The sequence below is a fragment of the Cricetulus griseus genome, chromosome 2 (genome assembly GCF_003668045.3).
Source record: "Cricetulus griseus strain 17A/GY chromosome 2, alternate assembly CriGri-PICRH-1.0, whole genome shotgun sequence".
NCBI lineage: Eukaryota > Metazoa > Chordata > Mammalia > Rodentia > Cricetidae > Cricetulus > Cricetulus griseus.
Window position 1 is genome coordinate 5,519,017 of NC_048595.1, and position 18,257 is coordinate 5,537,273.

Below are 18,257 nucleotides of genomic sequence, written 5' to 3' on the forward strand. Positions count from 1 at the left end.
AGTACCAATACACATAAATTGAAACAAAGTTCAACCTGCTTGGTGTGTTGGCTAGGGATACGTGGGCAAATGGATTCATGAGGGTTCCCAGCAGTGTGCTATTAGCGTGGTAGCTAAGTGCATTTCTCTGGCCAGGAAAAACTGTAAAAAGCATATTTCCAGAAGCTCAAAGAAAAACATATAAGGAAGGAAGGAAACTGAGTTGGAACTAATGTCAAGTAAGTGCCCACAGCTCCCTGTGCCAGGCAGTGCTCAACACTAAGACAAGGAGAGGAGGTCCCAGAGTCCCTGCTTGCAAGAGCTACGGCCTGCTTTGGAAAAGGGTGGTACACAGATTGCCTCCACAGTTCAGAACCTGCCTGTCATCCCCAGAACTTTCAAAGCCTTGTGACTCTCCATTCCCTGCAGCCATCCTGGTGTCAGTTGTGGGCTATAGCTTTTAGTGTTCCTGCTAATTTCACTTCTCTGAAACCTAACAGCCGCTGTCATCTTTCCTACAACAAATCACATCGTGTTCCTCTCCCACTCAGGATCTTTCGAGTTGCACCCACTGCCCTTTCCATAGCACAGCCTCCTCCTGCCCATGGCCTTCAGCTTCTGGAACATGCCCAGCTCCTTCCTGCTTCCTGCTCTCTCAGACTTGCCTTCATCTGATAACAGACCTTCTAAATCACAACTTCCAGGGGCAGGGTGCCCTTCAGCTGCCTTCTTCACACTTTAATCATACTGCTGTGAATTCTGGCGGGGGAGGGGGAGGGCTCTTTCCTTCCCAGACCCCACATGTGGCTGCAGTTACAAGTGTTACTGAATGAACTCCCAGGCCAGGGTGACACCTGACACACAGGGTCCCCCAGCTCTGATGAAGGCCCCTGGCAGATGGCAGTCTGCAGTGGTCTCTACTGCCTGAGCAGTAGAGAGTCCTTTAAAGACTTCAAGCAAGAAGCGAAGCTCGGAAAGGACCCAGGGTAATCCAGACTTAGTCCTGAAGCTCAGGGCGAGTGAGATGGAGTCTACGCCGCACACAGCTTTCCAGACTGCAGTGCCCCCCCACCTCCTCACCCCCCACCCCCATTACTATTTTCACAGCAGCACCAGAATCAAGTTCACTTTATTGTTCTGGGCAAAACCAAACAGCTTGGTTTTACCACACATTTTCGTTTCTTGGGCAGGGACTCATGTGGCCTAGGTAAACCTTGAATGCTGTTTGTAACCAAAGATGACCTTGAACTCCTGAGCCTCCCTCCAGTCCCCTGCCAGACGCTGGGCTTGCGGGCATGTGCTACCATGCCCAGTTGATGTGCTGGCTCCTAGGGATCCGATCCAGGGTTTGTGCACGCTAGGCAAACACTCCAACAACTGAGCCAAGTCCTCAGCCCCCATACATGTTTATAATACCCAAGTAAGTTGCTCAAATTGTCATTTAGAAATCTACAATAAGTTTGAACACGCATTAACTTCAAAGACTCTTTGTCATGCCTTAAAAATAAGAGTTATCAGTTGCTTGAGACATCTTATAAGAGTTTAGACAAGACACATTATTAACGGTGTCATAAATAAGTAATATAACTTTATTAAAATGAAAAGACAATATTCAAAATAATGCAACAAAATGAATAAATCCTTTGTCCAATACTGTACACACAGTGCAGAGCTCAGTGCATTTTTCTAAAGCATGTTTTAACCTTCATTTAGTTCACACTAACATACAGTAAGCTGTAAACAGCTCAAATAATGTCACTCAGCAGTTTCAACTCCACAGCTCACGGGGACATCGCAGCATTGCCCTCTGCTAGCAAGCACCTTCTCTTTGTGCGCATCTGTACAAGATAAACGCATCAGAGGATGGAAAAAGCTGAGCAAAGCTACGTGTCTCACTGAGTCTCAGGGCAGTGAAGCAGCCAGCCATGAGTTTTCAAAGCAGGAAGATGCTGAAGTGACCTCTGGCATTAAGACATTCTGTGCTATTGGTCAGAAGTGTTTCACTTAAAAAGCAATCCCCAGGAAATACTGAACAGGAACCAGCAACACAAGGCCAGCTTGTGTTGTACTTGTTTATTAAGTCTAAAAAACAAAAAAACAAACAACATACCATACCTCCTCACAGGAACTCTCTATCACACAGCTAATTGCTGCATTAATCTATAAAACTCTCGTCCCCGACACTGATGGCTGGTACGACTCCACCATACTTTCCTGAAAGCCTCTTGCTATGACAGGCCATTTCAATGGACGGGGGAAAAGCAGGAACAGTGTGGAAGTTATTCACCAATTCTGTCAATTTTCAAGATATGAGACGTACACAGGTCATAACATGGTCCAGAAACTGCTGTCCTTCTCAACAAGACAAAACCCTAGAGCTGGAAGAGTTAGGCCACAGAATGGTTTCAGCAAGACGGTACAGGCCTGGTGAAGAGCATGCCCTGTCCTGTATGGAGACGACTGCTGGGGGTGGGGGAGGGGTGGGGTGGGCACACAAACTATATAGCAGGCCCAAATGCCAAGAATCCTCGAACTTAACAAATTTATAATTTGATCTAACAATACTGCTTTCTTCCATTGCTCAATTTTCAGCCAGGAGCTGCTTCTCCAGCCTGACTTGATGTACCCTGAATATGTATTACTCTAAGATAGTGACTAATTGGTTATCCTGCAGCTATGGTCTATGGTTACACCGCACATTTATACATAGGTATATAATGTAGTCAAATGTAAAAGTTTTCCATTCTTCCCTCCTCTCTACACAGCTTTAAATTATCCTTTCGTCCTCCGCTGGTAAGTCAGGGGCTCCCAGCTAACAGCACCTCACCCAAGACAGAGTCCAACGTCATTCTGCAACCTGACATTGTTCTGCGAAACTCAATTGGGAGCCATCCTCTCCACGTAACTTCTTCTGCTGAACCCTGACCCCTTAGTTATGGAGAAACCACGTAGGATAAGTGTTTGCGCTTGATGTGACCACCCGCGTCCATTTTCATCCTGGAGGCCAGCTTTTCTGTGGCAGAGGTCACACCACAGGCAGCAGGTAATGGCTGGATTTGGGTGCTTGGGTTTGCTTCTTCTGCTTCCCTAAAATACTTTTCATATTTGTCTAGGTATGGCGGTCTCTCAGGTAGTAGGTAATAATGTGTTGAACTAACCTTCTTCCCATTTTCAATGATGGGCAGGATGCAGGGGACCTTGCTGGCAGACCCTTCGCTGCTCTGTCTTTGCAGGGCTTTGCTGCTGACATACTTGGGGTCAGGGGCAAAGCTCTGTGTTGGGGGCATGACCCCATTGAGGTAAGATGGAAGGCTTTTAGGACTTGGGGTACGGGAGTTACTCCGTGACAAAGGTTCTCTTGGGGGGACTTTGGGAGGCCTGTCTTCATCACTGTATGTGTTGGAGGTCACTTCTGCTGACCACCTTCTGTAGTCTGGCTTGGCTGGCCTAGGAGGTATAGGAACCCTGGGAGGGACCTCAGGCTTGTCTTCATCTGAGCTGGGAGAAGCCCTGTGTGTGTAGCTAGATATGCGGATGGCTGGCTTGTTAAATGAGCCAGCTGGTCCTGAGTGAGACCTCCTTAATCTGCGATGGCTTTGAGGTGGGGGAGGGTTTGGATCTGGAACAGCTCTGTTCTGGTCAGATGTACAGCTGAGATCTGCTACAGAAACAGTTGGGGTGTCAAAATATGCATAGTTGATCTGTCCACACCCACGGAAGCTTCGCCTACCAGGAACGTCGTATTTGAAGTCAGAAGGGGCACAGTCTTCTAGAAGGAAGTCTGTGTCTGAGCTGGTCAGAAATTCTACCTCACAGTCGGCCTCATCCAGAGACAGGTCTTCAGAGATGGGCAATGGTGGGAGCGGCCGAGAGCCCCGATCACAGACGGCTGCACAGGGAAAGGGGGAAGGGCAGTTTTTGATGGGTGTAAGTGGAGGTGTGGAAGTGCAGATCCCATTCACTGAGAGTTTCTTAAAACCACACACAACCTGATCCTCTTCTCGATGTCCAGAGCTGTCACTTGGGGGGATGATAAGAGGGGGCAAGCTTGACTTTGGAGACCGACCATATTCTGCAAAGAAGTGACCACTCACCGGAGCAGACCGAGAAGCACACCCTGAAAGGAACGAACAAGTGATACTTAACAAGGGCGGTGCTATCTTTGTCCTTCAGCTCACGAGAGCCCAGGACCCCCGCTCCAGTCCCCTGGCCCAGTCAGGGACACCTGACTGCTGTAACCCTGAGGACACCCATGCAACCACCACAGGTATAATTAGAGCCAGAGTAGGGGAACACACGTGATCTGGTTCAAAGAACAAATTATCTCGGCCATCTCCCTTGGACATGTGCTCGGCATACACCCACACATCCCAGGCAGGTTTTGTGACGTGTGCAAAACTCACAGAAGATGAACAGCGTATAATTTACCTGAGTACCATGCTACACCAGGTTTGCCACTTAAGACATGCGACAACACAAGGCATGCCGGGCATGAGTGAGATAAGATGAGGTGAGGCCCTTCCTGCCAGCGTATCATATTTGAATGAATGGACTCACTTGCAATGCGTTCACCTGATAAGACGCTCTTGACAAAAATCTAAGGAACACGATGTCCACATTAAAATAACTGCAGTTTTCTAGTTCTGATTACCACATGTACCATTTGCACCTACTGTGCTCAAATGTGCATTAGTACTAGGAACACACAAGACACACTGCCTAGAGTTGTTTAAAGTTAAGTCTGCATCGCACCTGAGAGCAAATGCATTCGTGATTCCCTTAGAATCAGTGACTTGGGGTACATGTAGTGAAGACTAAGGAAGTTCTCTTAGGAAGCTGCGGCCACTAGGTGTCAGGCTGTTGTTGGAAACTCTCTAGGTTTCCTCCTCTCAAACACACTGCTTGAGGACAAGGCAGAGCTGCTCAGCAGACTTCATACATACCGAGAGTTGTTAGGTGCTCCTGAGTGGGGGAGTTCAGACTGTAGGCCATGGTTATTGGATCAATATTTATAAAGTTACTGAAAGCAAAGGAAAAACCGTGGTCATGAGCAAGTACGATGGCATCCTCGGTGGCTATAGTCACAAACCCTGTCAAACACAGGGACATTACACTCTTGACTTACTTTTCAAACTCACTGCGGCTGCCCCAGCAGGTCTTCATAGTCCCCAAGGCCTGGCCATTATGCAGAAATGCAGTTTTTAATGGGACTCGAATATCCTGAGCAGAAACTCCTGCTGTTGACATTGTGTCTCACTCTGGGATGCCTTCAAAGCTGTGAAGCCCAGGGGTTTTTAAGTTAGCCAGTAGCTTTCATTCCCTGGGGAAATCAAGAAGAAATACGAGAACAGTCAAAATAATTCAGAAATAGTGTAGTCTATATTGAAGCATAAGTAGGCTAATATTAGAGATGAGGGGGAGATGGAAAAGTTTGGTTATTAACTTTTTAGTTCTTCTCATGAAGATACTTAAAGTGTAGACAGCAAAACAATTGTTTTTGTAAATACTAACCTAACACTTGAAACCTTTTTTCACAGAATAAGAATCTACTGCCAGAAAAGCCAATCCTTGCTACAGAGCTTACCGGTTGCACAACAAATCATAATCGCTTTCCGAAGCCACAAATCTCCCTTCAGCCCACTAAACCAACCTTCTACGGCATGCCTTCTATGGCAAGAAGCACAGTAGATCCCACCCTGTTTTCCCAAGTTAAGAAAGGAATTTTAAAACAGGCATGGTGGTGTGTGGCTGTAATCTCAGTATTTGGGAGACTGAGGCAGGAGCTCTATAGGCTCAAGGCCAGCTGGAACTACACAGCAAGACCCCACCTACTCTCACCCACCCTCAGAAAAAAACCCAGTAATTTTAGAAAAAACTGTGCTTCACATGCTGAGCTAACAGTCACTAATACCCACACTCAAGAGATTCTACCTGCCCCATAGCCTAACACTGATTTGGACTCTGTATTTCAGGCTTAGTCACAAAAGACACACTCTCCAGTTATTACTTGCTCAAGAGAGACACAGTCATATATGAAGATACTGATTTCTATATAGTCATATATGAAGATACTGATTTCTATATAGTCATATATGAAGATACTGATTTCTATACAGTCATATATGAAGATACTGATTTCTATACAGTCACATATGAAGATACTGATTTCTATACAGTCACATATGAAGATACTGATTTCTATACAGTCACATATGAAGATACTGATTTCTATACAGTCATATATGAAGATACTGATTTCTATACAGTCATATATGAAGATACTGATTTCTATACAGTCATATATGAAGATACTGATTTCTATACAGTCATATATGAAGATACTGATTTCTATACAGTCATATATGAAGATACTGATTTCTATACAGTCATATATGAAGATACTGATTTCTATACAGTCATATATGAAGATACTGATTTCTATATAGTCATATATGAAGATACTGATTTCTATACAGTCACATATGAAGATACTGATTTCTATACAGTCACATATGAAGATACTGATTTCTATACAGTCACATATGAAGATACTGATTTCTATACAGTCATATATGAAGATACTGATTTCTATACAGTCATATATGAAGATACTGATTTCTATACAGTCATATATGAAGATACTGATTTCTATACAGTCATATATGAAGATACTGATTTCTATATAGTCATATATGAAGATACTGATTTCTATATAGTCATATATGAAGATACTGATTTCTATATAGTCACATATGAAGATACTGATTTCTATTATCTTGTAAAAATCAAGTTCTGCAAGATTACCAGCTTCAGTGTCAACTTTGGACAGCTTCCTCCCTCCCTTTCAAAGACAAACTTAAGGGACATTCTTTGCATTCTCCTCTGTGAAATACCCAGTAACTCATGTCCTGCTCCCCTGTGAGGCATGGATTACAAAGGCAAATATATTTCTTAAACTGGTAGCTCCTGGACTTTAGAAGCCCTCACATCCCCCCCCACCCCCGAGCTTTATGGGATGCTACAGGTCTGAAGGCCCCGTACGCTCAGCCCAAGTTTATTTTTTACGATTCAGTACTTTGCAGACACAGAAAAGCACTGGCCTCTGCTGTCTTCAGTCACGTGCACTTAGGAAGCTTGGCCTTTCTCCTTTATAGATGGCAGGATATTAATTGTCGACTGCCCAGAACACAGGCCCCTTGAGATCTCCACATACTGACTACACCATTCTGCCATTAAATATTTGCACACCACCAAGTGCTGACACCATAGGATGACACAAGGACAAATCTGCTGGCTGGATGGAGCTACACAGATGGCTCCCTTTTATTACCATCATTAAATTGCTCGGCAACTAAACATCTATTATTTACAAATATCAGGCCTAATAAACTGGGATTTCAGAACAAGTGGCTGTTTGTCCCTACTACCTTAACCGTAAGTACCTGGCTCAATAAGTGAATGTTTGCTACCAACTGAATATAAACTATACGGAAGGCATATGGGTTTTTTTCTTTTTTAAGCTAACAATCTAAAAAATACTCCATAGATGTTTACAAATTCAGCTGTTTCAATGATGAGGCAGTGATTTTATGACAGACTTCCAATATTATTTCAAAGAGTCAAACCTTATTTTTTTTTAACACGAGAAAGAAAATAATCCACCACTTATGAAACCCCATTAATGGGAGGTTTCTGAGTCTTTGTTTTTAGATTACTGAAATGAAGCAGATACATTATTTACCATAAAGTAATAACTTCAAAACAAAACACATTTTAAGGAAGACTAGCCTCTCCCTGAGTGTGTTTATCCAGCCTTTTCCAAGCATTAACAAGCACGAGAGACTACAGGGCAAGGACCTGTGGCAATATGAAAAGTAAAGGCGGCAGGGAGGAAGAATGTGGTGTTTAAGAGGATGAAGATGGTTCCTCCGATTACAAGCCAATGCTGCGGGGGATTCTGAAGGCCCAGCCCCCACCTGCCGGCAGGCCAACAAGTACTACTAGTAATTACTGTGTCAGCCTCCTAATGCCATCTACATCTGAGCTTTCAACAGAGGGTTGTGTAACTATCGCCTCTGCTCAAGTTGCTTTGGAATCCTAAAACTTACATTTCAGTGGTCACTTAAAATTATTTATATGTTTTAGAAAAAGTTATTTTTTATTCATTGTTTCCATCACCTACTTGTTAGCTTTCTTAAGGAAAAAAAAATTTTTTTAGTATAAAAAGAATTGTGTTCACTAAGCCAGCTCACTTCTGACCACAATAGTGTCTTTGTGTATTCATAGAAGGTGACCTGCCTCTAAATTTCAATGGGGAATTGTGAATGGGCCATGTTATGAAACTATCCCAACTTCCTACTTGCTTGCATGGCAGAAGCAAGGAGGGCAATATAACTGCTGTGTTCTCATCTTTTGGAAAACAACTTCAGGCTGTAAAACCGCAAAGAACAACATGCCACAGGTTTATGGTTTACACACACATTCTCATTCATGTCTCTCTCTCTCTCTCTCTCTCTCTCTCTCTCTCTCTCTCTCTCTCTCTCTCTCTCTCATTTTAAACTAAGGTTAAGACCTGAAAGTCTTCTACCTCTCCTAGAAAACAAAACCAGTATTTGGGTTGTATACTCCTGGTGGGGGCACAGAGATCAACCTGGCCAAATTTAAGCCAAAAAATAAAGCAATACATATTGCTCAAGTGAAATTTGACTAATGCTGCAATGCTTCAAATTTTATTCAAGTTCTTTTAACTGTAAAGCCAGATCTACCTTTCAATCCATGAAGACAATAACTACAAAGATATACTTAAGTATGAATATCAATACCTAAACATACAAGATGATACCCTGTTACAAAATCCAAGAACAACAAAGTGAATATTGGTTGTTCCAGATAGCACAGTATAGACCAGGATCCAAATAACCTTGGGCACGACATAACTTATGAAATCTTGAAGTAATTTTAATATTCTTAGTGAGGCAAAATGCAAAATTCTGTTAGTGGCACCTTTTTTTTAAAAATTTTAAGATTTTACTCTTAAAATCATTTAATTCATTTTTATGGCTTCAACTCCATAGACAGTTCCTAAATAGGTAAGTGCAACCTGGCGTCAGCTTTGCATTTCTTACTGTCTGGTGATTATCTTTCCACTTGGATGGGCCTCTGGCATCCTACAGGCTCTGAACCCAATCCCTTCTGTCTCTTAACTAGAGGCCCCCCCCTCCCCCTTTCTGGTCCAGGAGGATCCCATTTCCCCAGGTTCCACTGTGAGTCTGAGTTGGGTCACCTCCATACACAGTCTCCACACGCTCTCAAGCCTCTTCCCCCTACGGCTCCAACTGGCCTCCAGTCTGAAAACACTTAAACCACAGTACAACCAACAAGATCAGATCAATATTCCTCAATTGCCACACCAAAAAGAACCCATAGAAACTCTAAAAGCTCCCTGCCTGACACAAAAGACTTACCCTGCCTACTTTTCAGCTCCCGCTGTCCACTGCTTATGCTTTAAGGCTAGCTCTTCTTACTGTGCTCCTTCAATAGGCTCTCCTCTTATGAAAAATCAGAGCCCTGTCTCTCTGTCCCAGCTGTACCCTCCTATTCCCTCCAAATCCAGGACCGGTGCCCGACATCCCTGGACCACCCCCCCCTCAAGATCTTGGCATATTTACTTGAATAAATATTAAGTGAACAATGAGAAAACAACTATCTCATACTTTAAAATGTAATTACAAGAGATTTTCCCCAGGATGCAAAAAGAGAGGAGCTAAGTGGAAAAGCAAAACAGAAAAAAATTGTTATGGGATCAACTTAGTATATTACTAGAGTGATGAGATGGCCAGTAATAATCTAATACATTTAGAATATCCTAAATTCACTTCTCAAGTCTAAAGTGGGCGGTACGTAGACTGAGTAAAATATTTAAGCACCAATGGCTGCTAGCATGGCTTTCTAAATGGCTTGTTAGTAAAACCTGAAGTAGTGAAAACAAACTATGCCTGTTCTTACACAGGATTCCTGTGGGACTAACTGTAACCCATCTACCTTGCTTTTGCTGTTCTTTATTACTTTCTTTTAGAAATAGTCAGGTTAGACCCACAAGCAGACTGCACTCAGCTCTCTAAGGTGAACTCACATGCCTTTGTCTTGAAAACATTCGCTTTGAAGCTGTTTCACACACAAAGCCAGGCTACCTTAAGGCAGTGACCTGGATGTGCTTACCTTGCCAGGAGATGGCACTATCTATCTCAGGAGCAATCCACGAGAGGAGGAGGGGCACATTTTTGTCTTAAGACTCATCCAGTTCTGCCCAGTGCTTCCTCATTTAAGAGTGTGATGTAATTTCCTTCTTTCAGTCTGCTTCTGGGACCTGATTTATGTTTATTCGGAATGATAATTGATCTTTTCAGCCGCAGTTAACAATCACCTACCTACTTCTAGAACCAGGGAAGACAAATGTAACTATGTAACAGAATTTATCAAAAGAAACCCATCGCACACTTGACACCTATGACTTTTGATCCTCCCCCATCTACCACTGTCTGTGTTTGTTCAGGTCTGATCACCTCTGAGAGAAAATGGAAATCAGTTTATTGGCTGTTTTATGGACCTTTATTAGTAATCTGGGAAGGAGGACTTCACATTCACCCGCACGCTCAGCATTCCTGTCGTTATGCAGGATCTAAAATCACTTGTGGTCAACTGGCTGTATGAGGTGACCATGTGTCTCCTTGGTTGTAGAAGTGGTTCTGAAGGTAACTGCTGAATGTGGTGTCTGCTTCCCTCAATCAAACGAGTGGTGTAACCTGCACATATGGACTGCAAGCAGGAGAACTATCTGCATGGACATTTCAAAGGAAATGCCTGAAATCAAAGTTCTTCCAATTTCATTTTAAAAGCTAGGATCGGGAGACAGGGAAAGAAAGGCGGCAAATTAAGAAAATTTCTTTGTTATGTGCTTATGGTGAAAAGGCAAAAATGGCTTTATAGTAGATGCATGAATGACTTTTGAAATAAATGCAGCTATGCTACTCACATGTAGAATCAAGTATGTGTGACAGCTTTGGCAAATATTAAGATGCTGTTTAGAAGGATGAAATGAAGGTTTGTGTGTTTTCAACCCCATCCCCCAGAGGACCTTAAATGTGTAAACCCCACACGTTCCGGCCCACTTGCAGGTGGTGAAAATAGAGGCCACAAGGAAAACAATTGATATCCAGACTGTCAAAACGATAGAACTTCTTGTAATTCAGAAAACTCCTAGTTAAGTACTTTAAGAAATAGCAAGCGAACAAAAACCCCAACTACCATAATCAATGGCCTTGTAACTCAGTTTGTCTCTCAGGGCGACAAGGGCAGCAGCAATGCATTGTTTTGTCCTTGGTACTTTTCCTGCAGAGCACAACAATCAACAGTGCCATCCACATACACAGGCGAGCACACACAGGATGGACGGATATAATGCCTTTCTGACATAAGTGACACATTGTACCTGTGAAAGATCTGTGGATTCTGTTGTAATCTTAATGACAATGAGCACAATAGTCTAATGATGGGAAGTGAGCCTTTAAAACTTCAAGTTTACTTAACAAGCATTTAAAACACCCAGTGGGCAGCTCCAGATTGTTAAGCCCAATGCACAGGCAGCGTTGCTAATAACTAAGTTTCACAGGACACTGTCTGTCAGGAGGTCTTCGGTGTTTCCGGTGCCTTACCATCACCACTCTCAATTACAGTTGAGGAAGCCTGGCTTCAAAGTTCAGGCTCTTGATCATCCGACAGCCTCTCTTCTAGTACCCCAGGCTCTCAAAACTGATGGGCTAAAAATGACTTAAGACACACACTTGACTTCTATGGGCAAGGCTGATACCTTTTTGGAGGGATTCTATTTGGTAACAGTATTTCCTTGGGTAGCCTGTAACCTATGAACATTCCAATTTCACTTCCTCAAATTTCCCTTCTAAAAAGTCACCAATTATATACTTGGCCTAGACACGTAAAATGGGCAGATGAAGGTATGATTAACTTGGGTCACCTGAAATCATTCTTTTTAATGGTCTTTACCTTTTGTCACAGCGATGCCCGCAATGGACTCAGCTGCACAAGGTATTCGATTTGGCACAGGCTCGTCCTTACTTGGAAAAGGGCTGCTACATACATCCAGCAGGCTTCCTTTTAATACTCTCCCAGCACGGACCCCATGGATGCCATAACTCGGCCCTATCACAAACCCGGAATCCAGTGACAGAATTCTTCTGTCTGTAAAGCACTGTACACATCACACAGCACTCCCCTACCCATCATCTCTCTGGATCCCACAGCACCCCCAAGAGGAGGCAGGGATCATCATCTCCATCTTGCTAATGAGGAGCGGAAATGAGGCAAAACATCCTGCCATGAGCAAAAAAGGCTCTCTGGACCATGCTGCATACAAGCTGGCCAGCGTCTCCCTCACCTCTCCTGTCTGTGGTTTCATCCTTGCGCCTCCTAGCACTCCGTAGTAATGACCTGTGTGTTAGGTAACTGCAAAGACAGGAACTGGTACTCAACTGTCTTCAGGTCAAATCCTTAGCAAACATTAGTTACCTTCCCAAACACACATCGAACACTTCTTCTGGACTAGATACTGCATTAGATGAAGAAAAATGGTGGCTGCCCGATGAGACACCCCCATCCGATGAGGAGGGGAGATTAGACCATTTCAGATGGTGACAGGATAAAGAGGTGGAAAGCCTATTTACACAGGTGGTCAGTGGAGGCCTCACTGGACAGGTGACTTTCAGAATTGATCTCTTAAAGGACAGAAGAGAGCCATGAAAACAATGACATAGGAAAAGAACCTTCCATGTGGAGTAGGAATCTGTAACTAGAAAAGGTGCATTCACTGAGGCCTGAAGGACTAGTCATGCTGCAATGCGGCCCCCCCCCCCGCTTCATATTATAAAGTGGACCAAAGTATCAATGAAGACTACAAATCTCACTTTTTTTTTTATCTCACCTTTTGAAATCTGAAATCCCACACTAACCTTTTTCTCCACACCAATCCTGCTATGTTAGTAATTTACATTTTGGACTCTGAAGTTAACCAGTTTTCTCCACTTTAGTTTGAACTGTGTGACTGATGTCAGAGCATCACAACTGGATTGTGCCTGTTCATTAGCAGCTTTCATAAAGCATGGCCAACACCTGCAAAGGATGCTACGTGCATCCTAAAAATGAGGTACCAGTTCATATTTATGGAGGTTGAGTGGCCGCCTTGTAGTGGGAGCCAATGACATTCAAATTCCAGGAATTACCCTGGGCACCACCTTCCCTCCTCTGCTCACCTTTCTAAAGCAACTTGATGGTATGCTGACAATCAGGTCAGTTGCAGGCATGTTAGATTGCACCTATAATTTAGGGAACTTGCTTTTAAAAGCTACTATTAGTATGAGCAGAAAGGCAGTATTACCTACTACAACTTTGGAGAAGTGGCAATAAAGTGTTTCATAAAAAACAAAAAACAGCGCAAGACTACAACATAATTAAGTCACACAAACAGCTCAAAAGTATCTATTGTGAGCCCAAAGTAGGAAATCCAACCTGCTAAAAGTCAGTAATTCTACTTCTCAAACATATATAGAATTCAGACATTTCCTAACAGCCATTAAAAAAAGAACAGATTTTCTTTCCAAACCTTATCAGTGCGTGGGCCAATCCTGTGGAGCCTTAAAATATAAGACATTGCTTTCCTGAACTTATCAACATCAGCTATGTGCAAGGCTGTGTAAAATAAAAGCTACTCAATGCAGAGTGCTGGCCCTTGAGGAGTTTATCAACTAATTTATCTGCCAAGATCTAGATTTACAGTTCAAGATTTTCACCACTTATTAGCAAATGTCCACCAGAACCCAGCTGAGGAAATGGAGGCAATGATATCCAGTCTCTGTTTTGTTTAGTTTTTTAAACCGTCATGTATTTCCTTTCAAACTTTCTAATATCCAGAAAGGTAGGGATTGATAACAATCACCCATAATTGGCAGGTTAGTAAGAAACCAGCTTATTATTTTTGTCTTTAAAAATTTGCCCTTTTGCTGATATAGGTGTTTAGATTATCTCTGGCCTCTTACTTAAGCAAAATCATTCTTAAAACTCCATAATTGCATACATGTTTTAAGAAAGGTTTTTAAAAAGCAAAGGGGCAGACACAGTGAACTCTGTTGTTCCAATCTCAACAGACACAGATCCACTATACCCGTACAGACTTAAGGACGTTTAAAACTGTAGAACCCTTCTTTTTTTTTCTTTCCCCAGGAGGTTTAAAAAAAAAAAAAAAAAAAGCAATTTATACCTCACCTTTCTTCACCCCTGACAGTTGCCTGGAAACCAGTCCTGCCCTACCTGTGTTGCAGGTGTAACTCCCGTCACATCTCTGTTAAAGCTACAGTCTCTATTCTTACTACACTTAAGTTTATGACTAACAATCTATTCACATTTTTATCAGGCAGGAGACTGGTTTCTTTCGAGCAGTGATGAAATCCTAATAAAGACTGAGGAAGCACCCATCTAGCACCACCAATCACGGCTAATTTGAACAAAGATACGATAGACAGTATAAATACACGATATTGCCAAGGAGCCTCAGCGCTCGAACCCCTCGTTCTGCAATTTCATGCCTTCTGTAACATTTAATTCATTGGAGGCAAAGGAGTCACGTTCCTGGGGAGAGGACAAGGCCACGGAACAACTCGGATGAATTAAAAAAAAAAAAAAAAAAAAAAAAAAAAGGGCAATGACCTTCGTCGCCGAGTCGGACTGCGACTCAAAACTGGTACCAACCAGGGGCCGGCAACCTCGGAGCCCGGACAGCTTCTCGCTGGAGCTCGCTGGGCCGGGCCGAGGGGTGCGCGGGAAGACGGAGGGGCCCCCTGGCAGCCCCGCAGCATCCCCCGGCCGCAGAGGACCGTGCGGCCGCCGCTCCGGGGTTCCGGGGCCCCGGGCTGTGGAGACGTGTCGTGTGCGCGCGTGTGCATGGCCCCGGCGGGAAGCCCGGGGCGCCCCGGCCCATCCCGCGCGCACCAGCCCCGAGAGCCGCGAAGCCGCCGGCCCCGGCCCAGCCCGCTCGCTCGCCCGCCCTCCCTGCCCGCGCGCCCCCGGCCCCCGGCCCCCGGCCCCAGCCCGGCAGGCCCCTTACCCCCGGGGAGCGGGGCCCCGCGGCGCCCTCCCGCGCATGTCCGTTCCGGCTGGCTCAGCGCCGCGGGCTCCGGGGCCCGAGCATCGCGCAGGCGCCCGGCCGCTCTCTGCCTTCTCTTTCTCTCTCGCTCCTCTCTCGGCTCGCTCGTAGGCTGGCTAGTCAGTGCTCGCGCACCCTCGCTCGCTCGCTCGCTCGCTCTCCCGCTCGCACACCACGCAGCTCGTCACTCCCCACCTCGCACTCGGCCGCCGCCGCCGCAGCCGCCGCCGCGGACGCCGCCCGTATATATAGGATGAGCGACAGCGTGACGTCGACGCTCGCTGCCCCGCCTCCCCCGCGCAGCCAATCGGAGCGGCCGGCTGCTTAAAGGGGCAATGCCGCGACAGACGCGTTGGAGTGGGCCCCGCCGGGCGGGCGTCGCCGGCGGCCTCGGCTCCGGAGGGGGCGTTTCTGGCTGGGCTGCCTCTGTGCGAGCTGCCGAGCCTCAAGGACACCGAGCTTTCCCCAGAAGTCTGTGGGCAGCCCTGTTTCCAGCCCCGGGGGAGGAAGTGGCGCCGGGGAGCGCTCGGCCCGGGGTGGGGGGGCAGGGGCACCCCAGGGGTGTACAGCGAGGGACCGGCGCCGGGGGAGTGATGGGGATGCGGGGAGGGACATGAGGGATGGCAGGCAGCACAGCCGGGGATGCGGTGGGGGCGATGGAGAAAGAGGCAGAGAGCTGGGCACAGGGGGAGCCGCCTGAGACTGGAGGCCGGAGGGGAGGGCCGGAGAGGGACACTGCAGGGGCCGCTAAGGCCAGCAAGGCCTGGGGCAGCGGGAGCGGGGGAGACGCGGCGGCACACACAGGGAAGCCCGCGTGGGACAGCGAGGCAGTCTAGGAAGGGGAAAGACACTGACAGGAGACACTGCTGCCAGGGGCAGCCGGCCAGCCGTGCTCTGTGGGCAGGATCAGGGAGGCCTCACTACACACTCCCCTGGCCCTGGCCTGGGGCGAAGCTAGGCTGATCTTGGGGCACCTCCCTCAAACCTGCCCCCGGCCCTCTCCTCTCGGTTTACCTGTCCAACTCGTGCAGTTCTCCATGTCTCTTGGCCCCAGGGTAGCCGCTGATGCCCAAGGACCAAACGCCATCAAGTCTGAAGGGAGGAGGTTTCTTGGGGCAGAAATCCGGTGATGCAACTTAGGTTTACAGTTTAACCGTAAAATAAATAATACAACGATAAACCAAGCGTAGTTAAAGAAAAAAAGCAAACAGACTGAAGCCCTCCAGTTTGAACTAGTACAAATTTCCCTAATGGTGTTCCACAGAGTAGAGGCCACAGACCTGTGGCTGACCCCTGTGGACTGCGCTTCAGCAAGAATGCCTGATAGTTATATGCTTAGCACTACCTAATTGGGCCCGTTTAACATATGGAATGAGGCTCTGGCCTCGTTATCTGGTTAACTATTAACTTAGTGCCCGTGAAATGATTTGTCCTTTCCAGTATCAACTTGTATTCTTTCTAATTTAACTCGAAGGCCTAATTTTAGATTCAAGGTCTTAAGCACCAGATTTTTTAAAAAGAAAAGAAAAATCTCAAGTATTCCCTTGCTGGTTTTCAGCAGCAGACTAACAATGCTGGAAGGCTGCCCTCCTCTTTCTGATGGCTCCTACGGGTCTACAGGGGCTGGTGGGTCGGTTTTCACCCCCATGCTTCTAGAAGATCAATTCTCCCATCTTTTTATGGCCTTCCACAAAGTATTTTTATCTTATGGAAATTAGTCATTGCCAAATTAACTAGGTATTCAGTGTTTACTTGCTTATTTAGGTTTTGGGACACTTTACTCTGTAGTCCAATCTGTCCTAGAACTCACAGTGTAGCTCAGGTTAGTATTCAGGCATCTGTACTGGCTGCCCCTAGGGTTCTGACAGGATGGGCCCTCAGCTGCAGCCACTAGGAGCACAGTGCCCACCTCCCATCCTCCTCCTCCTCTCTCTCTCTCTCTCTCTCTCTCTCTCTCTCTCTCTCTCTCTCTCTCTCTCTCCCTCTCTCCTTCTCTGTCTGTCCCCCACCCTCTTTCCTCTCCCCTGCTTTTCCTGTTTCAGAGGCCAGTCTTCCCCTCCCTCCCCCTTTTTGTTTTTTTTGAGACAGGGTTTCTCTGTGGCTTTGGAGTCTATCCTGGAACTCGCTCTTGTAGGCTGGTCTCGAACTGACATAGATCCTCCTGCCTCTGCCTCCCGAGTGCTGGGATTAAAGGCGTGTGTCCACCCCCACTGCCCCTCAAGAATGAGAACTCCCTTTCCCCCTTTTGTGATCCCTTTCCCTAATTAAAACAAAACAAAACAAAAAAACCCTCTGCTTGAACCCTGTTCCATGGTCTTTGTCTTGCACACAACTTTTTTTTTTTTTTAGTTGTAACATCAAATGCAGTGATCCTTCAGCCTCCAGAGTGTTGACATTTACAGTCATGAAGTCACCACATCCAGCTTGACTAGACTTTGAAAGTCACACATGGTCCTCATGTGTGACACATGGTCTGCATGGCTGAACCATATGCTATCCTTCCCTCTCTCTCTCTCTCTCCCTCTCTTCTGTGTGTGTGTGTGTGTGTGTGTGTGTGTGTTTAAACGATCTACCCGAGAGTGTCTTTTCAGACCTCACAGGACAGCATTTTCTTGAATGGAGCCTTCATTGAGGTCCGGTTTCATCCAAAAAGAACTCTGGTTCCTCTATTTCCAGTCACCACAATACACTTGTAATTTGTGCTCCAGCCTTATTGGCATGCTTTTATATTCCCCTATCCATAAACCAGTGATAATTGCCACAGCAACCGTGGAACACACCCCTTCTGTGAAGAAAGACATCAACAGGATACCCAGTCTACCCCTGTGAGCCTTGGGATGTGCTGATGTTTTGGTAAATTGTATAAAAAATTATAAAATCATTTTAGTAATACATGATCAATCTGGTTTTTCTCTTTGGATTTACTTTACACTTACAAAAACAGACATTTAGTTTACATTTTTTTGGGGGGGAAGCAATTGGAACTTCTACTTCACTGACTTTAACTCATAATTATTCATATAATGAAACTTTCTCAGCTGTGGAGGAACCTGTACTCCACAGGCTACTT

The 18,257-nt window shown here is 45.5% G+C and overlaps 1 protein-coding gene across 1 annotated transcript; it reads right to left on the bottom strand.

Annotated features, from left to right (window-relative positions):
• Window positions 1-1,545: 1,545 nt before the first annotated feature.
• Window positions 1,546-15,402, bottom strand: Errfi1 (ERBB receptor feedback inhibitor 1). The gene is made up of 4 exons (XM_027398309.2): window positions 15,149-15,402; window positions 5,105-5,299; window positions 4,923-4,999; window positions 1,546-4,096 (listed from the first exon to the last, which is right to left on the bottom strand). Exons 2-4 carry the CDS (start codon window positions 5,224-5,226, stop codon window positions 2,913-2,915), a joined length of 1,383 nt encoding a protein of 460 aa, XP_027254110.1. The 5' UTR covers window positions 5,227-5,299; window positions 15,149-15,402; the 3' UTR covers window positions 1,546-2,912.
• Window positions 15,403-18,257: the final 2,855 nt, after the last annotated feature.